This window comes from Tiliqua scincoides, chromosome 3, assembly GCF_035046505.1.
Source record: "Tiliqua scincoides isolate rTilSci1 chromosome 3, rTilSci1.hap2, whole genome shotgun sequence".
Lineage (NCBI taxonomy): Eukaryota > Metazoa > Chordata > Lepidosauria > Squamata > Scincidae > Tiliqua > Tiliqua scincoides.
In genome coordinates, this window is record NC_089823.1 from 208,384,186 (window position 1) to 208,401,884 (window position 17,699).

Below are 17,699 nucleotides of genomic sequence, written 5' to 3' on the forward strand. Positions count from 1 at the left end.
TAGAAAGTATATATGTAATATTATTTTAGTTAATTGATTGCAAGTCTAAAGTTAACTTCTGAATCTTATTACAAAGGTGCAGGCTTTGCTGCTTTTGGACAGGCGAAACCAGTAGTAACACCATTTGGGCAAGTTGGAGTATCTAGTAATCCTTTTATGGTAAGTGTATATTAAATGGTTTTTTTCTGTTTATTTATTTATTTAACTATAATAAACATAAAATAGAAAAACAAATACATACAAAATTCTAATAAAAAACAAAATTCTAATAAAGCAGCACGAGCGAAGCCAAAACATTCCCATACTTATAATCCAAATACATACAGTCCAAACATTAACAAATATTAATCTATACCACTAATACTTCAAAATCAATCTTCAAATCCAAAATACCTCAAATCCCCATCCTCTCTCTGATTCAAAAAATCAATAACTGGACTCCAATTCTTCAAAAAGTTTGCTGTTGAATTTTCCCTAAGCAAAATTGTTAATTTATCCATCTCCGCATAATCCATAAGTCTTATCCACCATTCCTCCACCAAAGGTATATTCATAGTCTTCCAATTTTGAGCATAAAGTATTCTGGCAGCGCTTATCATATACAAAAATAAAACTTCATTTTTTCTTTCCACATACTCATCTGTCATACCTAATAAAAATACTTCTGGCTTCAATTGTATATTTGTTTTTAAGATCAACTGTATCTGTGCGTGAATTTGTGACCAATATTTTTTAACTTTTGAACACGTCCACCACATGTGGTAAAATGTTCCCTCTTGTTTCTTACATTTCCAACAACTATTGGACATAGTTTCATACATTTTGGCTAATTTATTTGGTGTCACATACCAACGATAAATCATCTTATATATATTTTCCTTAATGTTAACATTCAAAGTAAATTTTGTCTGTTTTATCCATAATTTCTCCCATCTGTCCATTGAAAGTTCATAGCCCACATTTTTTGCCCACTGGATCATGCATTCCTTAACCTGTTCATCTTCTGTTTCAAACTTCAAAAGCAATTTATATATTTTAGATATTACCTGCTAATCTGATCTTAATTGTTTCTCCAATATTGTCTCTCCCTCTTCAAAACCATATAATTTTTTATCAATTTTAAATCTTTCTAATCTCTACATAACACTTCTAAGGCAAGTATAAATAAAAGTGGCGACAATGGACATCCTTGTCGTGTTCCCTTTTGAATCTCAAACATTGTTGATAATTCTCCATTTACCACTACCTGCACAGTTTGTGATGTATAAATTGACTTTATCCATTGAATAAAGTTCTCTCCAAAGTTCATCTTCTCTAAGACAGCAATCAAGAAAGTCCAACTCAAATTGTCAAACGCCTTCTCAAAGTCCAAAAAAATCAATGCTAATTGTTTCTCTATCCTTTTATCATAATATTCCAGCAAATCCAATACTATTCTAATATTATCACTCATGTGTCTTTTTGGTAAAAAACCACATTGATCTTCATGTATAAGATTTTGTAATATCTTCTTCATTCTGTTTGCTAAAATTGCTGTAAATATTTTACAATCATTATTCAACAAGGAAATAGGTCTGTAATTTTTTATATCCATCAAATCCTGTCCTTCTTTAGGAATCAAAGTTATATTTGCTGCCTTCCATGAATCTGGCATTTTCCCAGTCTGCAAAATATCATTCATCGTGTTAAGCAATGGTAAACTTACTTCTTCTTCTAAACATTTATAGAATCTACCTGTTAAACCATCTGGACCCAGAGCTTTATCTATATTAATCTTCTTTATTGCCTCTACAACTTCACACAGAGTTATTCTATTATTTAAAATTTCCCTTTGTTCTTCAGACACTTTTGGTAAATTTTGTTTATCCAAGTAGTTCTTTACTTCTACTTGATCTATTTTTTGACTTTTGTATAAATTAGCATAATAATTTGTAATTTTTTTTTATATCCTCCTGATCAGTATACATTTTTCCCATCTCCTGCGATTTTAAAATTACTCTCTTCTCTCTCTGCTTCCTCAATTTGTAGGCCAACCATTTCCCTGGTTTATTGGCATGCTCAAAATATCTTTGCTTCACAAACTTTAATTTAATTTCCATTTGATTCACCATCATCAAAGATAATTGATGCTGTAAATCTTTTATTTGTTGTACTATTTTTTTTATCTCCTGGGACTTCTATTAACTCATATTCCTTCTTTTTAATTTCCTCCTCAATTTTCTGAAACTTAATTTGTCTCTCTTTTTTCCATTCTATACTTTTCTGAATAAAGTATCCTCTCATAAAGGCTTTACTAGCGTCCCAAACTATCCTCATTTCTGTTCCCGTATTTAAATTCAAATTAAAAAATTCCCTTAATTTCTTCTTAGCATCCTTTATTATAACCTCTTTTTGTAACAACAATTCATTCAATCTCCATCTATATGTTGTAGGTTTCTTCTTAATAGTCATAGTTATTGGATTATGATCTGAAAGAGTCTTTGATAGAATTTCTGTTTTAGAAGTTTTTATTGCAATATCCTTCGTCATCCAGAACATATCTATTCTTGAAAATGATCTGTGTCTTTCTGAATAATAGGTAAACTCTTTTATATTTCCATTCATTTGTCGCCAAATATCTCAACCCCTAAAAACTTCCGGTTAGGGAGGCATGGCGGGCTGACGGCTGCTGGAAGCTCTGCTTATCAGCAGATACGTCTGTGGATTTAATTTAAACACCCCTGGATTGAAAGGGATCTTGGCGTGAGATTAACCATAATTAACTCCAGAACGTTCCTGTTTTGTCTTCCTGGGGCGAAGGCTCTGGGTGTAAAACAGTTTCAGAGCAAAGGAGTTGGAGACTATCGAGCTCAGCCACGGACGTAAATGTAAGCCTGACCCCCCTTCCTACAGCTTTATTTTTCTGGGGCATGTAGAGGAGAACAGAGTTGGGAAAGAGCAAGAAATATTTGGACTTGAAAGATAAAGAAGGACCAACATTAACAAGATAAGAAGTATTAAAGGACTAAGAATTAAATGCCCAGTCAGGTGGATTTTCAAGCTGGGATCGAGACTGTCGAGAAGAGAAGAGTTTTTATAAAACCCTTTTGGAATTTATTACTTTGGAGTTTTTTTTTTCTTATAAAACTCTACTGTGTGTGGGACAGAAGAAAGACAGTCTCGTTTTTTGTTGTGTTGAAAAAGTTTTTTTTCTCCTCTCCCTGAGCATATCAGTTGTGTTTACCATCTCTTCTGGGAAGTGAGAAGTTTGTTATGGTTACAATACTTTGTTTAAGTTACCAACATTAATAATAGAATTAAACTAAAAGGCTGCTTGTTGAGCTTTTTGCATAAAGGAGTATACAGATATCTGGTGGCAAATTAAGATAACTACTTGTGAAGTGTTACAGATTGGAACATCTGTGGAAATTTAAGATCATTACCTGAGAATTGTGAAAGACTGAGATTTTTAAAGGGAAAATGTCCACCAGGAGACGTAATACGTTGGAACAGATACATAAAGAGAAATCCCCACCAAGATCATCAGGGAAAGAGTTGAATCTGGAAGCTATTCAAGACTTACTAATGAACATGGAAAATCGTTTGCAGAAAAAAATAGAAGGGATGGATGGGAGATTCGAAACATTACATCAAAAAATGCAGGAGATGAATTTACAGATGCAAACAAACATGTCACGTTGGGATAAAATGTGGGAAGAAACAGAGATAAAGATAAAAGGGATAAATGATACAATGAAAGTTCATGAGACAAAATTTGAGGATTTAGAAGTCAGAGATGATAGGAATCAGGATATGTTGGCATTGATGGAACAGGTGCAAAAAGAAAATATTTTAAGATTCAGAGCTATAACAGAACAGGAAGGAGAGGAGATAAGAGCCAGGATGAGAGAAATCTTGGCAATTTGCTTGAAAAGTGATCCTAATGAGATGGAGTTGGAGATAGAGTCTACAGAGTAAATACAAGGATTGCAAGGTTGAGAAAGCTTCCAAGAGATATATTAGTGCATTTCATAAGAAAAAGGACAAGAGATAGGGTTTTACAGCAACATGCAAAGATGAAGCTTACAGTAGAAGGAGTACAGATTATTGTGATGAAGGAGGTTCCACTTAGAATTCTAAAGAAAAGGAAAGAATATGGCTTTCTGGTAGATGTTTTGAAACAGAAGAAAATTATCTTTAGATGGTGTGAATTGGAAGGAGTTATCTTTAGATTTCAGAGTAGAATGTATAGAATAGATACAGTTCAGAAAGCTAAAGATTTTATGAAGGAATTCGAAGGAGGAGGAGAAAGAAGAGAACAGGAAAATCTAAAGGATATGCAACAAACCCAAATAGACTTTCAAATAATTAGTTCAGAAGATTAGCTATGGAGTATAAGTTTTTATTTTGGAACATTAATGGAGCTAATGCTCCAAATAAGAGGAAAAAAATATTGTATTATTTGAAGAAACTTAAAAAAGATGTGATTTGCCTTTTAGAGACGCACATTAAAAAAGGTCATACAAACTACTTAATACAGAGAAAGTTAGGACAAGAATTTTTTCAACAAATTCAAAGAAGAAAAATGGAGTGGTTATGTATGTTAAAGATTATTTAAAACCAAAACTTGTGTTTGCAGATGAAAAAGGCAGGTGGTTGGCTGTGGAAGTTATAATTTCAGGAGTAAGAACTTTACTTTTGGGTTTGTATGCTCCAAATCAAGAAAGAGGAGTTTTTTTTTAGGCAATTATTGGATGTACTCTTAAATTACTCATATTCAAGTTATTGTTTGATGGGAGATTGGAATGCAGTTGTGTCACCACAAAGGGATAAAAAATCTGAGAAGGAGATTAAGATTTCTCAAGGGAAATTACCAAAAACTTTTTTTGTTTTGTATATTAAATTATTTGATAGCCTTTAAAATTATGAAGTAGTTTGTCATGTACTTAAAATACTGAAAGATTCATAAGTCTATTAAGATGGGAGATCATTTATGAAGGGTGTTCTTAAAGCTTACAATCCTAAAATTCCTATTGGCATCATAGCTGATTTCAAAGGAATATCAGAAGTGTGAAACTCTCCTTTAATCTGTGCCACATTTTGCCTCATATTTTTCTCATTAAAGGGACAATTGCTTACTGTTCTTAGCTCTGTCTTCATGTTATGTGTGTAACTTTAGTATATCATTAAAATGCTGTTCTATCATAATTAAAAGTAAATGGAAAAAACAAAGTACTTCTATCTCATTGACTCCAATACATGGGAGAAACTCACATTCACCCAATAACTGCTTTATATTGATGCAGTAGTTAAGGAAATGCTAACCATTTGGTATTGCCCAAATGCTGGGGTTGATGCTAAGATTTATTATGAGGCCCGACATTGAAGAAAACAATGATGTCATTAAACCCACCCCATCCACCATATCTCTTTATAGTTATTGCTGTGCTATGAATACTTCTTGTATTTAAAAAATGGAATACTTCACCCAAGTACCAGATTATGAGAGTGCTTTTCAGAGCATAGCTGGGATGTGGATGTTCAGTAAGATTTTGTCTACTCTTGCAAATTCTCTTGAAATACTTAAAACAAAACTGCTTGTATTTGAATATTAGTCTGTCCAAATATTATACTTCACAGTGACTTTATGCAATTATTTTGTGTGTGTGTGACTTTTCTCTCCCCTTCCTTTTTTTCCAGGCAGGAGCACCAGCAGGGCAATTTCCAACAGGAAGCTCGTCAACCAATCCTTTCTTATAGCCTTATAGACACTTTACCGAAAAACTTTTATGTGATCACATAACATCTCTGCGCCTCCTGCACTATTGTTTTGTTTCACTGATCTTAGCTTTAAACACAAGAGAAGTCTTTCAAAAAAAAAAAAGCCTGCATTGTGTATTAAACCAAGAAACACCAGGTAATGTGCAAAACAGAGGGCTGTAGATAACATCCTTTAATCTGTGCATCGGCAGAAGATTGTTAACGGTATCATGTATATTAAAATTGGCTAATATTAAGTTATTACAAATACCACGTTCATGATGCTGCATTACTGTACATATTTTTTTCTTAGAAATTAGTTATTTGTGCATATCAGTATTTGTAACTTTTAACACATTGTTATGTGAAAAATGTTACTGGGGGAAATAGATCAGCCACTTTGAAGTGCTGTCATATCTCTTGGAATGAATGATCTACATCATTTTAACCATTGCTATTGGGAGTTATGAGTTCAAAATTGAAGGTTTTATTCATTTCTCAAAGTGTTTTTTTTTTTCCTTTTCCTGAAGAGCTCTTCTATTTATACATGCCTAAATTCTCTATAATGTAGAGGGATACCTGTCTGCATAATAAAGCTGATCATGTTTTGCTACAGTTTGCAGGTGGAAAAAATAAATATTAGAAAAAGCAAGTTTCTTTGTCAGTGTTCTGTATTAAATCAAGTCATTGAATCTTCCAAGTTACTTCCTTGATATGTGCAGTACCACCATGGCTGCTTAGGTAATGGTGTAAACCAGAAGCTGTAAGGTGCCAGGAACCACCACTACTAGTCATATTGTTGTGCTATATCTGGTTCAATTTCAAGAGTGTACAGTACCGAATGCAGGGAATTGCTTATTATGTCTAAACTGAATTGTGCAAATTAACCTTGTACATCCTGGTTACAAAGTTGAAAGAAGAGTCATGCAGCACTACGGAAGTCTATCCACCAGCAAATGCTCCCCACTTTTGCTCATTCTTAAATTTTTCATGTTACCTATGCACCTTTTCTCTGGGATCAAAAATCACTTCTTTACAAGGTGTCTTGCAGATTTCATAGTTAAAGCCGATGGTCCTATCTCATGTGTTTTGGGGAATCATCTGGTGCCCTTTAGTGCTTGGTTATGTGATCATATTCTTGTGCATAGACATGCAGATTCTCAATTTAAATACTATTGTGCTACAAAGGCATAAATGTACCAAATGAAGACTTATATTTTATGAAATAAAATAACACGAAGATTAGAACTAGATTGAACGAACATATCTCACATGGTTCTGAAATGGAGCAGGTACAGTGAAATTGGAATGTCTTGCAGTTTTGTTGCCTCATTGTTTAAGGTTCTGTGTTACATATCAGGAATATGCTTCCACCTATACGTGCTCTAAGCATGACTTGTATGAATGGTTTCAGTGGAAGTAAAAATGTATCTGTTTATGAAGATTCCTCTAAATTCAGTGCCATGTTGATTGTTGAATCACTTTTCATTAACATTGTGTTGCATTTCAAATTATGAACTTGAAAGGTTGGTGCAAGTGTTTAATATGCCCTGTTCAGAGAGGTGTAGTAATTGTGGGTGGCTATTTTAAATACAAAAGAGAGAGAGGAGCAAACAATTCCCCTTTGTTGTATAGTTCAAGTAGTTGTTTAACATGCCTTGTGAAATATTTACCGCAGACACTCACCTATAATTGGATCTCACAGATAAGGCAAGGGCAGGTTTTCAGCCAAAAATATGGAATGTTTCACGACCCTTGGATAAGTCAAGTAAAACTTGGGGAATGATACTTTTGAGGAGGAGCTGCAGCTTGCCCTAGAGCCTGATTGAAAAGGGGGAAAGAATCTGAGCTATGCCACGATTTTTAAAGACATTAACAATGTTGTACTATGTGCCTTTCACCCCCCCAAACCAACAGACTTGAACATTGCACTGAATTGCAAAAACAAAAAAATCCAGGTTTGAAACTGCAGAAAAGCATTTGCAGTTTTAAAAGCCATCCAAAACAAATGCAGCACCAATATAAAGCAACATAAATAGCTTACCACATAACACCCTGCTTCAATTGCTACCAGACAACTTTTTCTACTGTTCACTGTAGTTTTAAGAGGCACTTCTTAGTCTGGAGTTGAAGAGCATGCTGAGAAGACTAAAACGGAGCTCTGACAAATGTAAACAAAGCTTCCTGTTTGTAAGCTGTCTGCCATCACTGAAATGTTCCTCAGATACTTAACAGCCCCTCTGCAAGCACTTTTAAAGCTTCTCCAAGCTTCCGACTGACAAGGCATGTCAGAACAGTCCTGACCCCTTGAATGATTTATTGGTCGAAATTTCTCATCTTATAGACGAGTATTTACAGTAGTCTAACTGCTTTACCTCCTCCTAAGTTACTAATCAGTGAGATTCTTCTATGCTTTACTTTCTCTGCTTTTCTTTCTCTTGTAAGTGATGATGTCCACTTTTAATTGGCAGAAAATTAAAGGATTCTTTGATCCTCATCTAACATTTGAAAGTATTTGTTTATGGGAATATATAGATCAGGAATGATTTAAGTTTCTTGATTAAGGCAGCTTGATGCAGATCTCACATCTTGTCAAACTTGATAACAATCAGTTGCACTTTCCATTTTCTGTGATGTCTTCAGTGTGTTATGTTTTGAATCTGATAAATATTTATGGTTACGTTTGATCTTTTCAGTTAAAATCAAACTGAACTTTACACAGTGGAAATGGATGTCAGATAAAAACTTGTTGCATGTGATTGAAAACACTAGTTGGTGCATTGTTGCTTGACTTGTATTGGGAACCTTGGGGTGCACTGAAGGGCAATCTAATTTGTTATGGATGAAAGGCTGGCCTAATGAAAGTTTTTTTTCCAGTTTCACTTTGCAATCTGTTCCTGTAAATCTGTGCTCTTGCACTAATGAAACTTGTAAAAGCCTGCATTTGTATACAAATTTATAGAATTCAAGTACAGTTAATTTTGAACTTTTAAGATCATGGATAGCATCCAGAGTAACACTTCCACAAACAGAACTGCACTGTGTGAATGCAAGCTCCTTCCAAGAATAGGAGGGAGTGTTTCATACATGTGAATGGAATGCATCTTCTGCCCCCAGAGGAAGCTTGCATTCCTAGAGTGCTCTTCCATTCAGGAAAGTTACTCTAGATACCACCACATGATCTTATTAGATATATCATAAACTGTGGCAAAAGAAATGTAAGAAGGTGATAGGGGAGGCCAAGCGAGACTATGAGGAACGCATGGCCAGCAACATCAAGGGGAATAATAAAAGCTTCTTCAAATATGTTAGAAGCAGGAAACCCGCCAGAGAAGCGGTTGGCCCTCTGGATGGTGAGGGAGGGAAAGGGGAGATAAAAGGAGACTTAGAGATGGCAGAGAAATTAAATGAGTTCTTTGCATCTGTCTTCACGGCAGAAGACCTCGGGCAGATACCGCTGCCCGAACGGCCCCTCCTAACCGAGGAGTTAAGTCAGATAGAGGTTAAAAGAGAAGATGTTTCAGACCTCATTGATAAATTAAAGATCAATAAGTCACCCGGCCCTGATGGCATACACCCAAGGGTTATTAAGGAATTGAAGAATGAAGTTGCAGATCTCTTGACTAAGGTATGCAACTTGTCCCTCAAAACGGCCACGGTACCAGAAGATTGGAGGATAGCAAATGTCACGCCTATTTTTAAAAAGGGAAAGAGGGGGGACCCGGGAAACTATAGGCCGGTCAGCCTAACATCCATAACATGTTGATGTTGGAACATCCATAAGATGTTGATGTTGGTAAGATGGTGGAATGCCTCATCAAAGATAGGATCTCAAAACACATAGACGAACAGGCCTTGCTGAGGGAGAGTCAGCATGGCTTCTGTAAGGGTAAGTCTTGCCTCACAAACCTTAGAGAATTCTTTGAAAAGGTCAACAGGCATGTGGATGCGGGAGAACCCGTGGACATTATATATCTGGACTTTCAGAAGGCGTTTGACACGGTCCCTCACCAAAGGCTACTGAAAAAACTCCATAGTCAGGGAATTAGAGGACAGGTCCTCTCGTGGATTGAGAACTGGTTGGAGGCCAGGAAGCAGAGAGTGGGTGTCAGTGGGCAATTTTCACAATGGAGAGAGGTGAAAAGCGGTGTGCCCCAAGGATCTGTCCTGGGACCGGTGCTTTTCAACCTCTTCATAAATGACCTGGAGACAGGGTTGAGCAGTGAAGTGGCTAAGTTTGCAGACGACACCAAACTTTTCCGAGTGGTAAAGACCAGAAGTGATTGTGAGGAGCTCCAGAAGGATCTCTCCAAACTGGCAGAATGGGCAGCAAAATGGCAGATGCGCTTCAATGTCAGTAAGTGTAAAGTCATGCACATTGGGGCAAAAAATCAAAACTTTAGATATAGGCTGATGGGTTCTGAGCTGTCTGTGACAGATCAGGAGAGAGATCTTGGGGTGGTGGTGGACAGGTCGATGAAAGTGTCGACCCAATGTGCGGTGGCAGTGAAGAAGGCCAATTCTATGCTTGGGATCATTAGGAAGGGTATTGAGAACAAAACGGTTAGTATTATAATGCCATTGTACAAATCGATGGTAAGGCCACACCCGGAGTATTGTGTCCAGTTCTGGTCGCCGCATCTCAAAAAAGACATAGTGGAAATGGAAAAGGTGCAAAAGAGAGCGACTAAGATGATTACGGGGCTGGGGCACCTTCCTTATGAGGAAAGGCTATGGCGTTTGGGCCTCTTCAGCCTAGAAAAGAGACGCTTGAGGGGGGACATGATTGAGACATACAAAATTATGCAGAGGATGGACAGAGTGGATAGGGAGATGCTCTTTACACTCTCACATAATACCAGAACCAGGGGACATCCACTAAAATTGAGTGTTGGGCGGGTTAGGACAGACAAAAGAAAATATTTCTTTACTCAGCGCGTGGTCGGTCTGTGGAACTCCTTGCCACAGGATGTGGTGCTGGCGTCTAGCCTAGACGCCTTTAAAAGGGGATTGGACGAGTTTCTGGAGGAAAAATCCATTATGGGGTACAAGCCATGATGTGTATGCGCAACCTCCTGATTTTAGGAATGGGTTAAGTCAGAATGCCAGATGTAGGGGAGAGCACCAGGATGAGGTCTCTTGTTATCTGGTGTGCTCCCTGGGGCATTTGGTGGGCCGCTGTGAGATACAGGAAGCTGGACTAGATGGGCCTATGGCCTGATCCAGTGGGGCTGTTCTTATGTTCTTATGTCTATTGTCTCCCATCCAGCTCTAGTCACATGCATGTTGTACATAACAAAAAGTTCCAGAAGAGACTGCACACACCCCATCAAGAATTACCTGGGCAATTCAGTGGGACCAGAGGAGTAGTGTCAGTTGAGATGTGCTCCCACATTGCATCACCTACTTGTGCAGAAGCTACTTTTCTTTATGCATCTCTCTTGTCAGCTCTGGAAACTGATTTTCTTCAAAAGATAAGCACTTTGTTGGAATGTAGTGTCATAAAATACAGTAAAATTAAACCACAGTACAAACTCAGAGATGTCATTTTTCCTAAACAAGAGCAGCATGTTAATATCTGTGTGTCCCGGGTCCAAATCAATTTATCATGATCATCTTTGCTTCTAACAGTCCCCTTAGCTAACCGCTGCTGCTCTAGTCTTCTTCACATTTACCATCAAATATCTGAATATGCAACCATGTGGATCTGAATATGCAACCAGTTGTTTTCTTCGTCCTGGAGTCTTTTTATCTTAGTATGATGTTCACAAGTGAGGGTATAGTGACAAATTTAAGTTAATCTTATGGAAATGTTGAAGTATATTTTAGCTGCCCCATGTTGGCTAGGGTTAAATAACTCAAGAAAGAGAGGTGCAAGGTATCTCCCTGACCTTTTCTGTGGAGCCTTAACAAACTAAAAATCAGAAGTTTGATCAGTAGTTTTGTCCCTGTGATAATGGCATTTCAGAACTCCCTGGATTTTGAGCTGCCCTCAGGTGGAGAAGGGTGAGATGACAGGCTTTAGCTAAAATTGCACATGCCCCATTTCTATTTACTACGGTGTACTGACTAGGCTTGGAGCATAAAGTCTCATTGCAGCTTCAGATCTTAAGGTTTTTGGAACATACAAGATTCAAATGAGATATACAGCAAGTCCTTATTTAAAGCTGGTAGGTTCTTGGAAACAGCAACTTCTTTAAGTGAAATGACTTATAACAAAACCAATTTTACCATTGGGTAATTGATATACGTAAACAAGATTGTGTCTCTACAGCATATTTGTAGGCACAAAAAGTCATATATTATGTGTTATATTCTGTATCAAAAACTAGGATCAAAAGAAATACAAATTGACCAAACATTATCTTGCACTAAATATCAGGTTCTCCTATGGTGGTAGTCATGCCCTAAGTGCTTCACTGGATCCTGAACTTCGTGTCAGAAGACCTGACACACAATGTCTCGAGTCTGCGAAGTCTTTCAAGCCAGCACAGAATTGAGAAGCTCCATTGCGGGCTTGGAGCTTTCTCCAGGGGCAGGGAACAAAGGTCCCCTTCCCCTGAGGAGACTTCTGGTGACTTCCCAGTGCCCTCTGGATACAGGGGTAGCCACTTCGGCACCGCTGCTCTAGCAAGTGCTGGGAAGCTCAGGATTGGGCTGTTAGGGGTCCTATTGTTTGAAGGTGAGCTCATTACAGTATTACTATTGTATTATAGCACTCTGTCCTGGGTGTGATTTTTACAGTATTATAAAGCAAGTACATTTTAAATCCATGAAGCAAAATCCATGAAGAATCCATGAAGAAAAGTAATGCTTTCTATGCTGAGCTTTCAGCCAATGGATGCTATATATTCTGGCTAGTGCTTGTGCCAATGAGATCAGTGTATTTAGCTGATTTAGCCAGCATGGCACCAATCTCTTGCTATTGAAATGCTTCATGAGAGAAAATGGAGAAGGAGGCAATCCAACCTACATGCTGCCTTCAAGAAGCCTGTAAATTCTCAAGGATGAGTCACAGCTTGACTCCTTCTGGGGGTAGCTCTTGCCATCATCTCCTACATAGCAGTTGTGGGACAGCTGTGCTCATGAATTACACATTAGCACTGACCTAATGAGTGAGTGTAGTAACACATCTATATTAGAACAGTGTTACAATGACCTCCTTTAACATGGTTTCACACAGCACTCCGTTTTCCAGGAACATGTCCACAGTGTTTTTAAGCGATATTACAGCATTGTTTTTATTAAGAAGCATATCTTGTATTGGCAACCTTCAGTCTCGAAAGACTATGGTATCGCGCTCTGAAAGGTGGTTCTGGCACAGCGTCTAGTGTGGCTGAAAAGGCCAATCCGGGAGTGACAATCCCTTCCACACCGGGAGCAAGTGCAGTCTGTCCCTGGTCTGTCTCCCTGGCTATGGGTCTTCCTTCTTTGCCTCTTAGCCTCAGACTGTTGGCAAAGTGTCTCTTCAAACTGGGAAAGGCCATGCTGCACAGCCTGCCTCCAAGCGGGCCGCTCAGAGGCCAGGGTTTCCCACTTGTTGAGGTCCATCCCTAAGGCCTTCAGATCCCTCTTGCAGATGTCCTTGTATCGCAGCTGTGGTCTACCTGTAGGGCGCTTTCCTTGCACGAGTTCTCCATAGAGGAGATCCTTTGGGATCCGGCCATCATCCATTCTCACGACATGACCAAGCCAACGCAGGCGTCTCTGTTTCAGCAGTGAATACATGCTAGGGATTCCAGCACGTTCCAGGACTGTGTTGTTTGGAACTTTGTCCTGCCAGGTGATGCCGAGGATGCGTCGGAGGCAGCGCATGTGGAAAGCGCTCAGTTTCCTCTCCTGTTGTGAGCGAAGAGTCTATGACTCGCTGCAGTACAGAAGTGTACTCAGGACGCAAGCTCTGTAGACCTGGATCTTGGTATGTTCCGTCAGCTTCTTGTTGGACCAGACTCTCTTTGTGAGTCTGGAAAACGTGGTAGCTGCTTTACCGATGCGCTTGTTTAGCTCGGTATCGAGAGAACGAGCGTCGGAGATCGTTGAGCCAAGGTACACAAAGTCATGGACAACCTCCAGTTCATGCTCAGAGATTGTAATGCAGGGAGGTGAGTCCACATCCTGAACCATGACCTGTGTTTTCTTCAGGCTGATTGTCAGTCCAAAATCTTGGCAGGCCTTGCTAAAATGATCCATGAGCTGCTGGAGATCTTTGGCAGAGTGGGTAGTGACAGCTGCATCGTCGGCAAAGAGGAAGTCACGCAGACATTTCAGCTGGACTTTGGATTTTGCTCTCAGTCTGGAGAGGTTGAAGAGCTTTCCGTCTGATCTGGTCCGGAGATAGATGCCTTCTGTTGCAGTTCCAAAGGCCTGCTTCAGCAGGACAGCGAAGAAAATCCCAAACAAGGTTGGTGCAAGAACACAGCCCTGCTTCACTCCGCTTCGGATGTCAAAAGGGTCTGATGTGGAGCCATCGAAGACAACAGTGCCCTTCATGTCCTTGTGGAAAGATCTGATGATGCTGAGGAGCCTGGGTGGACATCCAATCTTGGGGAGAATCTTGAAGAGGCCGTCTCTGCTGACCAGGTCGAAAGCCTTTGTGAGATCTATGAAGGCTATAAAGAGTGGCTGTCGTTGTTCCCTGCATTTCTCCTGCAGTTGTCTAAGGGAGAATACCATATCAGTGGTGGACCTGTTGGCTCGGAATCCACACTGCGATTCTGGATAGACGCTCTCTGCAAGTACCTGGAGCCTCTTTAGTACAACTCGGGCAAACAGCTTTCCTACAACGCTAAGGAGAGAGATGCCGCAGTAGTTGTTGCAGTCACCCCTGTCACCTTTGTTCTTGTACAGCGTGATGATGTTTGCATCCCTCATGTCTTGAGGTACTCCACCTTCTCTCCAGCAGAGACAGAGGATTTCATGCAGCTCAGTGACGATGATCTCTTTGCAGCATTTTAGGACTTCAGCAGGGATGCTGTCTTTTCCAGGTGCCTTGCCAAAGGCAAGGGAGTCCAGGGCCACGTGAAGTTCTTCTAGGGTTGGTTCACTGTCAAGCTCTTCCAGCACAGGCAGGCACTCAATGTTGTTCAGTGCTTCTTCGGTGACTACATTTTCTCTGGAATATAGCTCAGAGTAGTGCTGCACCCAGCGTTCCATCTGCTGCGCCCGATCCTGGATGACCTCGCCTGTGGCAGACTTCAGAGGGGCAATTTTCCTCTGTGTTGGACCTAGGGCCTGCTTGAAGAAGCATATCTATATCAAGTTGATCCTCTGCGTCCACAGGTTCTGTATTCACAGATTTAACCATTCATGGATACAGAAGGTCCAATGAGAGGCTCCTATGCCTCTGAAGGCTCCCTGCAATGACTTACCAGGAGCCTCCAAGGCCTCTCCTGGTTTGTACAGGCCAGTGACCCACTCTATTGGCCTCAGAATGGCCCACAGAAGCTTCTGGAAGCTACTTCCAGTTTTTGGAGGCCACTTCCCAGGAGAGGCCTCCAGTGACTGCCACATCTTTCCACCCGATCTGGACAAAGCAATGTTCTGAGCAGTTGCATCTGTCCAGAAATCCTGCTGAGGCGATGGGCACCAGACATGACTGCCCAGACTGTTGCTTTACCCAGATTGGGTGGTAAGTAATGTGGCAGTGTGGTGGAATGGTAGGGACAGAGAGGGCTTTTTTGGTACGCAGTGGTTTCCAGTTTGGAGACCACTGCTCTAAACCATCATTTCTCAAAGTTTGCTCCTAGGACTCCCAGGGCTCCATGAGTCCCCTTCAGGGGCTCCATGACCACACTATAAGTGGGCGCCACCTGTTTGGCACTGTGCCACTTTGTGCATGCACAGGTGCTCTGGGGTTCCCTGAGACTCCGCATATTCACTAGTGGAGCCCCCTATGATTCCATTTGGGAGTGTAAAAGGTTCTGGGTTTGAAACCATCCAGGTTTGGTTAGGTCTTTGGTTCGTACTGCAGGAAATGCTTGTATTTAAAGTATTCAGTGACATATCTAGAGTCTGCAGATGCAGACTAACAGCTCAGAGCATAATCTTGTTTGAACTAAGCTTTTGGATCTGGTTTCTAATTGTTTGGCCTAGTATGTTAACCTGATAGCATTTAGTGCCTCTGTACCTGTCAGTTGGATCCTCCCTGCAAGTCAACTTTCAGCACAAACTAGTAAGGAACTGTTTGCCTGCAGGTCAAGGGACAGATTAAAGCAGCAAAGTCACTTTTGAAATTTAAAGCTTACTTTTCAACAGCCCCCACAGTCTTTGCATGCAAGAGGCTAAGAGACCAAGGTGCTAATTTGGACTTCCCCAATTCTAATCTCTTCTCCACCAAGAGCATGCTAGGTGGTCTGAGGGCATGATATGGGGATAATAATGCTTATTGATTGTTAGAATTGTTAGGATTCCATCAAGATAATAAGAGCTTTACAAACAGTATTATAATTTAGCTTGACTAAACATTTCCACCCAAATCCAAAGAGATTTGGTCCCTTAGCATGGCAGAAAAATAGATAGTTTAACATTCTGTTGAGGTGGTAGTCCTTTAAGAAAACTTTAAGCAAACGGATGGCATCTGAATGCATGCCTTCTGTCATTTCCATAGACAGAATTGAAGGTGCAGAAAAGAGTGATCACAATGATTACTGGGCCGGGGCACCTCCCTTTATAAGGAAAGGCTACAGCGTTTGGGGCTCTACAGCAGCCATTTTCAACCACTGTGCCAAGGCACACTGGTGTGCCATGGATGGTCTGCAGGTGTGCCATGGGAGTTTGGGGGGAAGGTCATTTGTTAGTAGGGCCACAGGGGGATGTGAGTCCCTACTGGCAGTGCGGTGTGCCTTGTCAATGGTCAAAAAACTGATGGTGTGCCTTGACAATTTTAGAGACTTGTCAGTGTGCCATGAGATGAAAGAGGTTGAAAATCGATGCTCTACAGTCTAGAAAAAGGCACCTGAGGGAGGACATGATTGAGACATAAAATTATGTATGGGATGGATAGTTCTTTCCCCTTCTCATACAACATCAGAACCAGGAAACATTTGGTAAAATTGAGTGGTATGAGTTGGAGCAGACAAAAGAAAAAAAATTCTTTATTCAGAGTGTAATCTGTGGAACTCCTTGCCACAGGATGTGGTGGTGGCATCTGGCCTAGATGCCTTTAAAAGGGGATTGGACAGATTTCTGGAGGAAAAGTCCATCACAGGTTACAAGCCATGATGGGTATATGTAATTTCCTGATTTTAGAAGTTGGCTACCTCAGAATACCAGGTGCAAGGGAGTTGCCACAGGATGCAGCTCTCCTGCTGTCTTGCATGCTCCCTGAGGCATCTGCAGAGCCACTGTGAGATACAAGAAGCTGGACTCTGGCCTGATCCAGTGGGGTTCTTCTGTTCTTTTGAATGTAAAAGTTTGTTGGATTTGTATTTCATTAGCAAATTGGTAGACTGCCTTTTTGAGTGGCAGTAAAATTTCTACAATATGTCTATTGTGTGATAGGAGCAAGACAGGTGGGAGAGAGAACTTCAGCCTTTTGTCCTGCCAGCTGGCTGTTTGCCTGGGGATAAAATTTTAGGAACTGTATCTGAAATATCTGTGTCTTAGCATTTAATATTTACTTCCTAGCACAGCTAAGAATTTAAACAGAGCATGTTGTCAGTTTGTATTTGCATTGCCACAGACGTATCAAGTGAAGAAATTCTGTGAGTCCAGATATGTCTCTCTAAACAAGCAGTGGCCTATATTTGGATGTACTTAAAAAATACATTTCCTAATTTCACTTGAAAACAGTCAACTTGCAGTTCTATCCAGTGTACTGAGGAAACTGTGACTGTGAGATGAATCTGACTGCTGAAGATATTCTGAAGAAACTGAATTAAACGATAGTCTATTAACCTCTGTGTCATAAATCCACTATTTAAAATTAAATGAGAATTGGGTATGCTACTTTGTATGTAATT

At 39.9% G+C, this 17,699-nt stretch overlaps 1 protein-coding gene across 11 annotated transcripts in view; it reads left to right on the forward strand.

Annotated features, from left to right (window-relative positions):
* The window catches only part of AGFG1 (ArfGAP with FG repeats 1), a 38,858-nt gene extending 32,467 nt beyond the window's left edge, over positions 1–6,391 (forward strand). For all 11 annotated transcript variants that reach the window (XM_066619223.1, XM_066619224.1, XM_066619225.1 and 8 more), the window contains 2 exons: positions 77–159; positions 5,680–6,391. In XM_066619223.1, the coding sequence (XP_066475320.1) occupies positions 77–159; positions 5,680–5,739 (143 nt within the window). In that variant the 3' untranslated portion in view covers positions 5,740–6,391. The remainder of the gene's footprint in view (positions 1–76; positions 160–5,679) is intronic.
* The last annotated feature ends 11,308 nt before the right edge of the window (positions 6,392–17,699 follow it).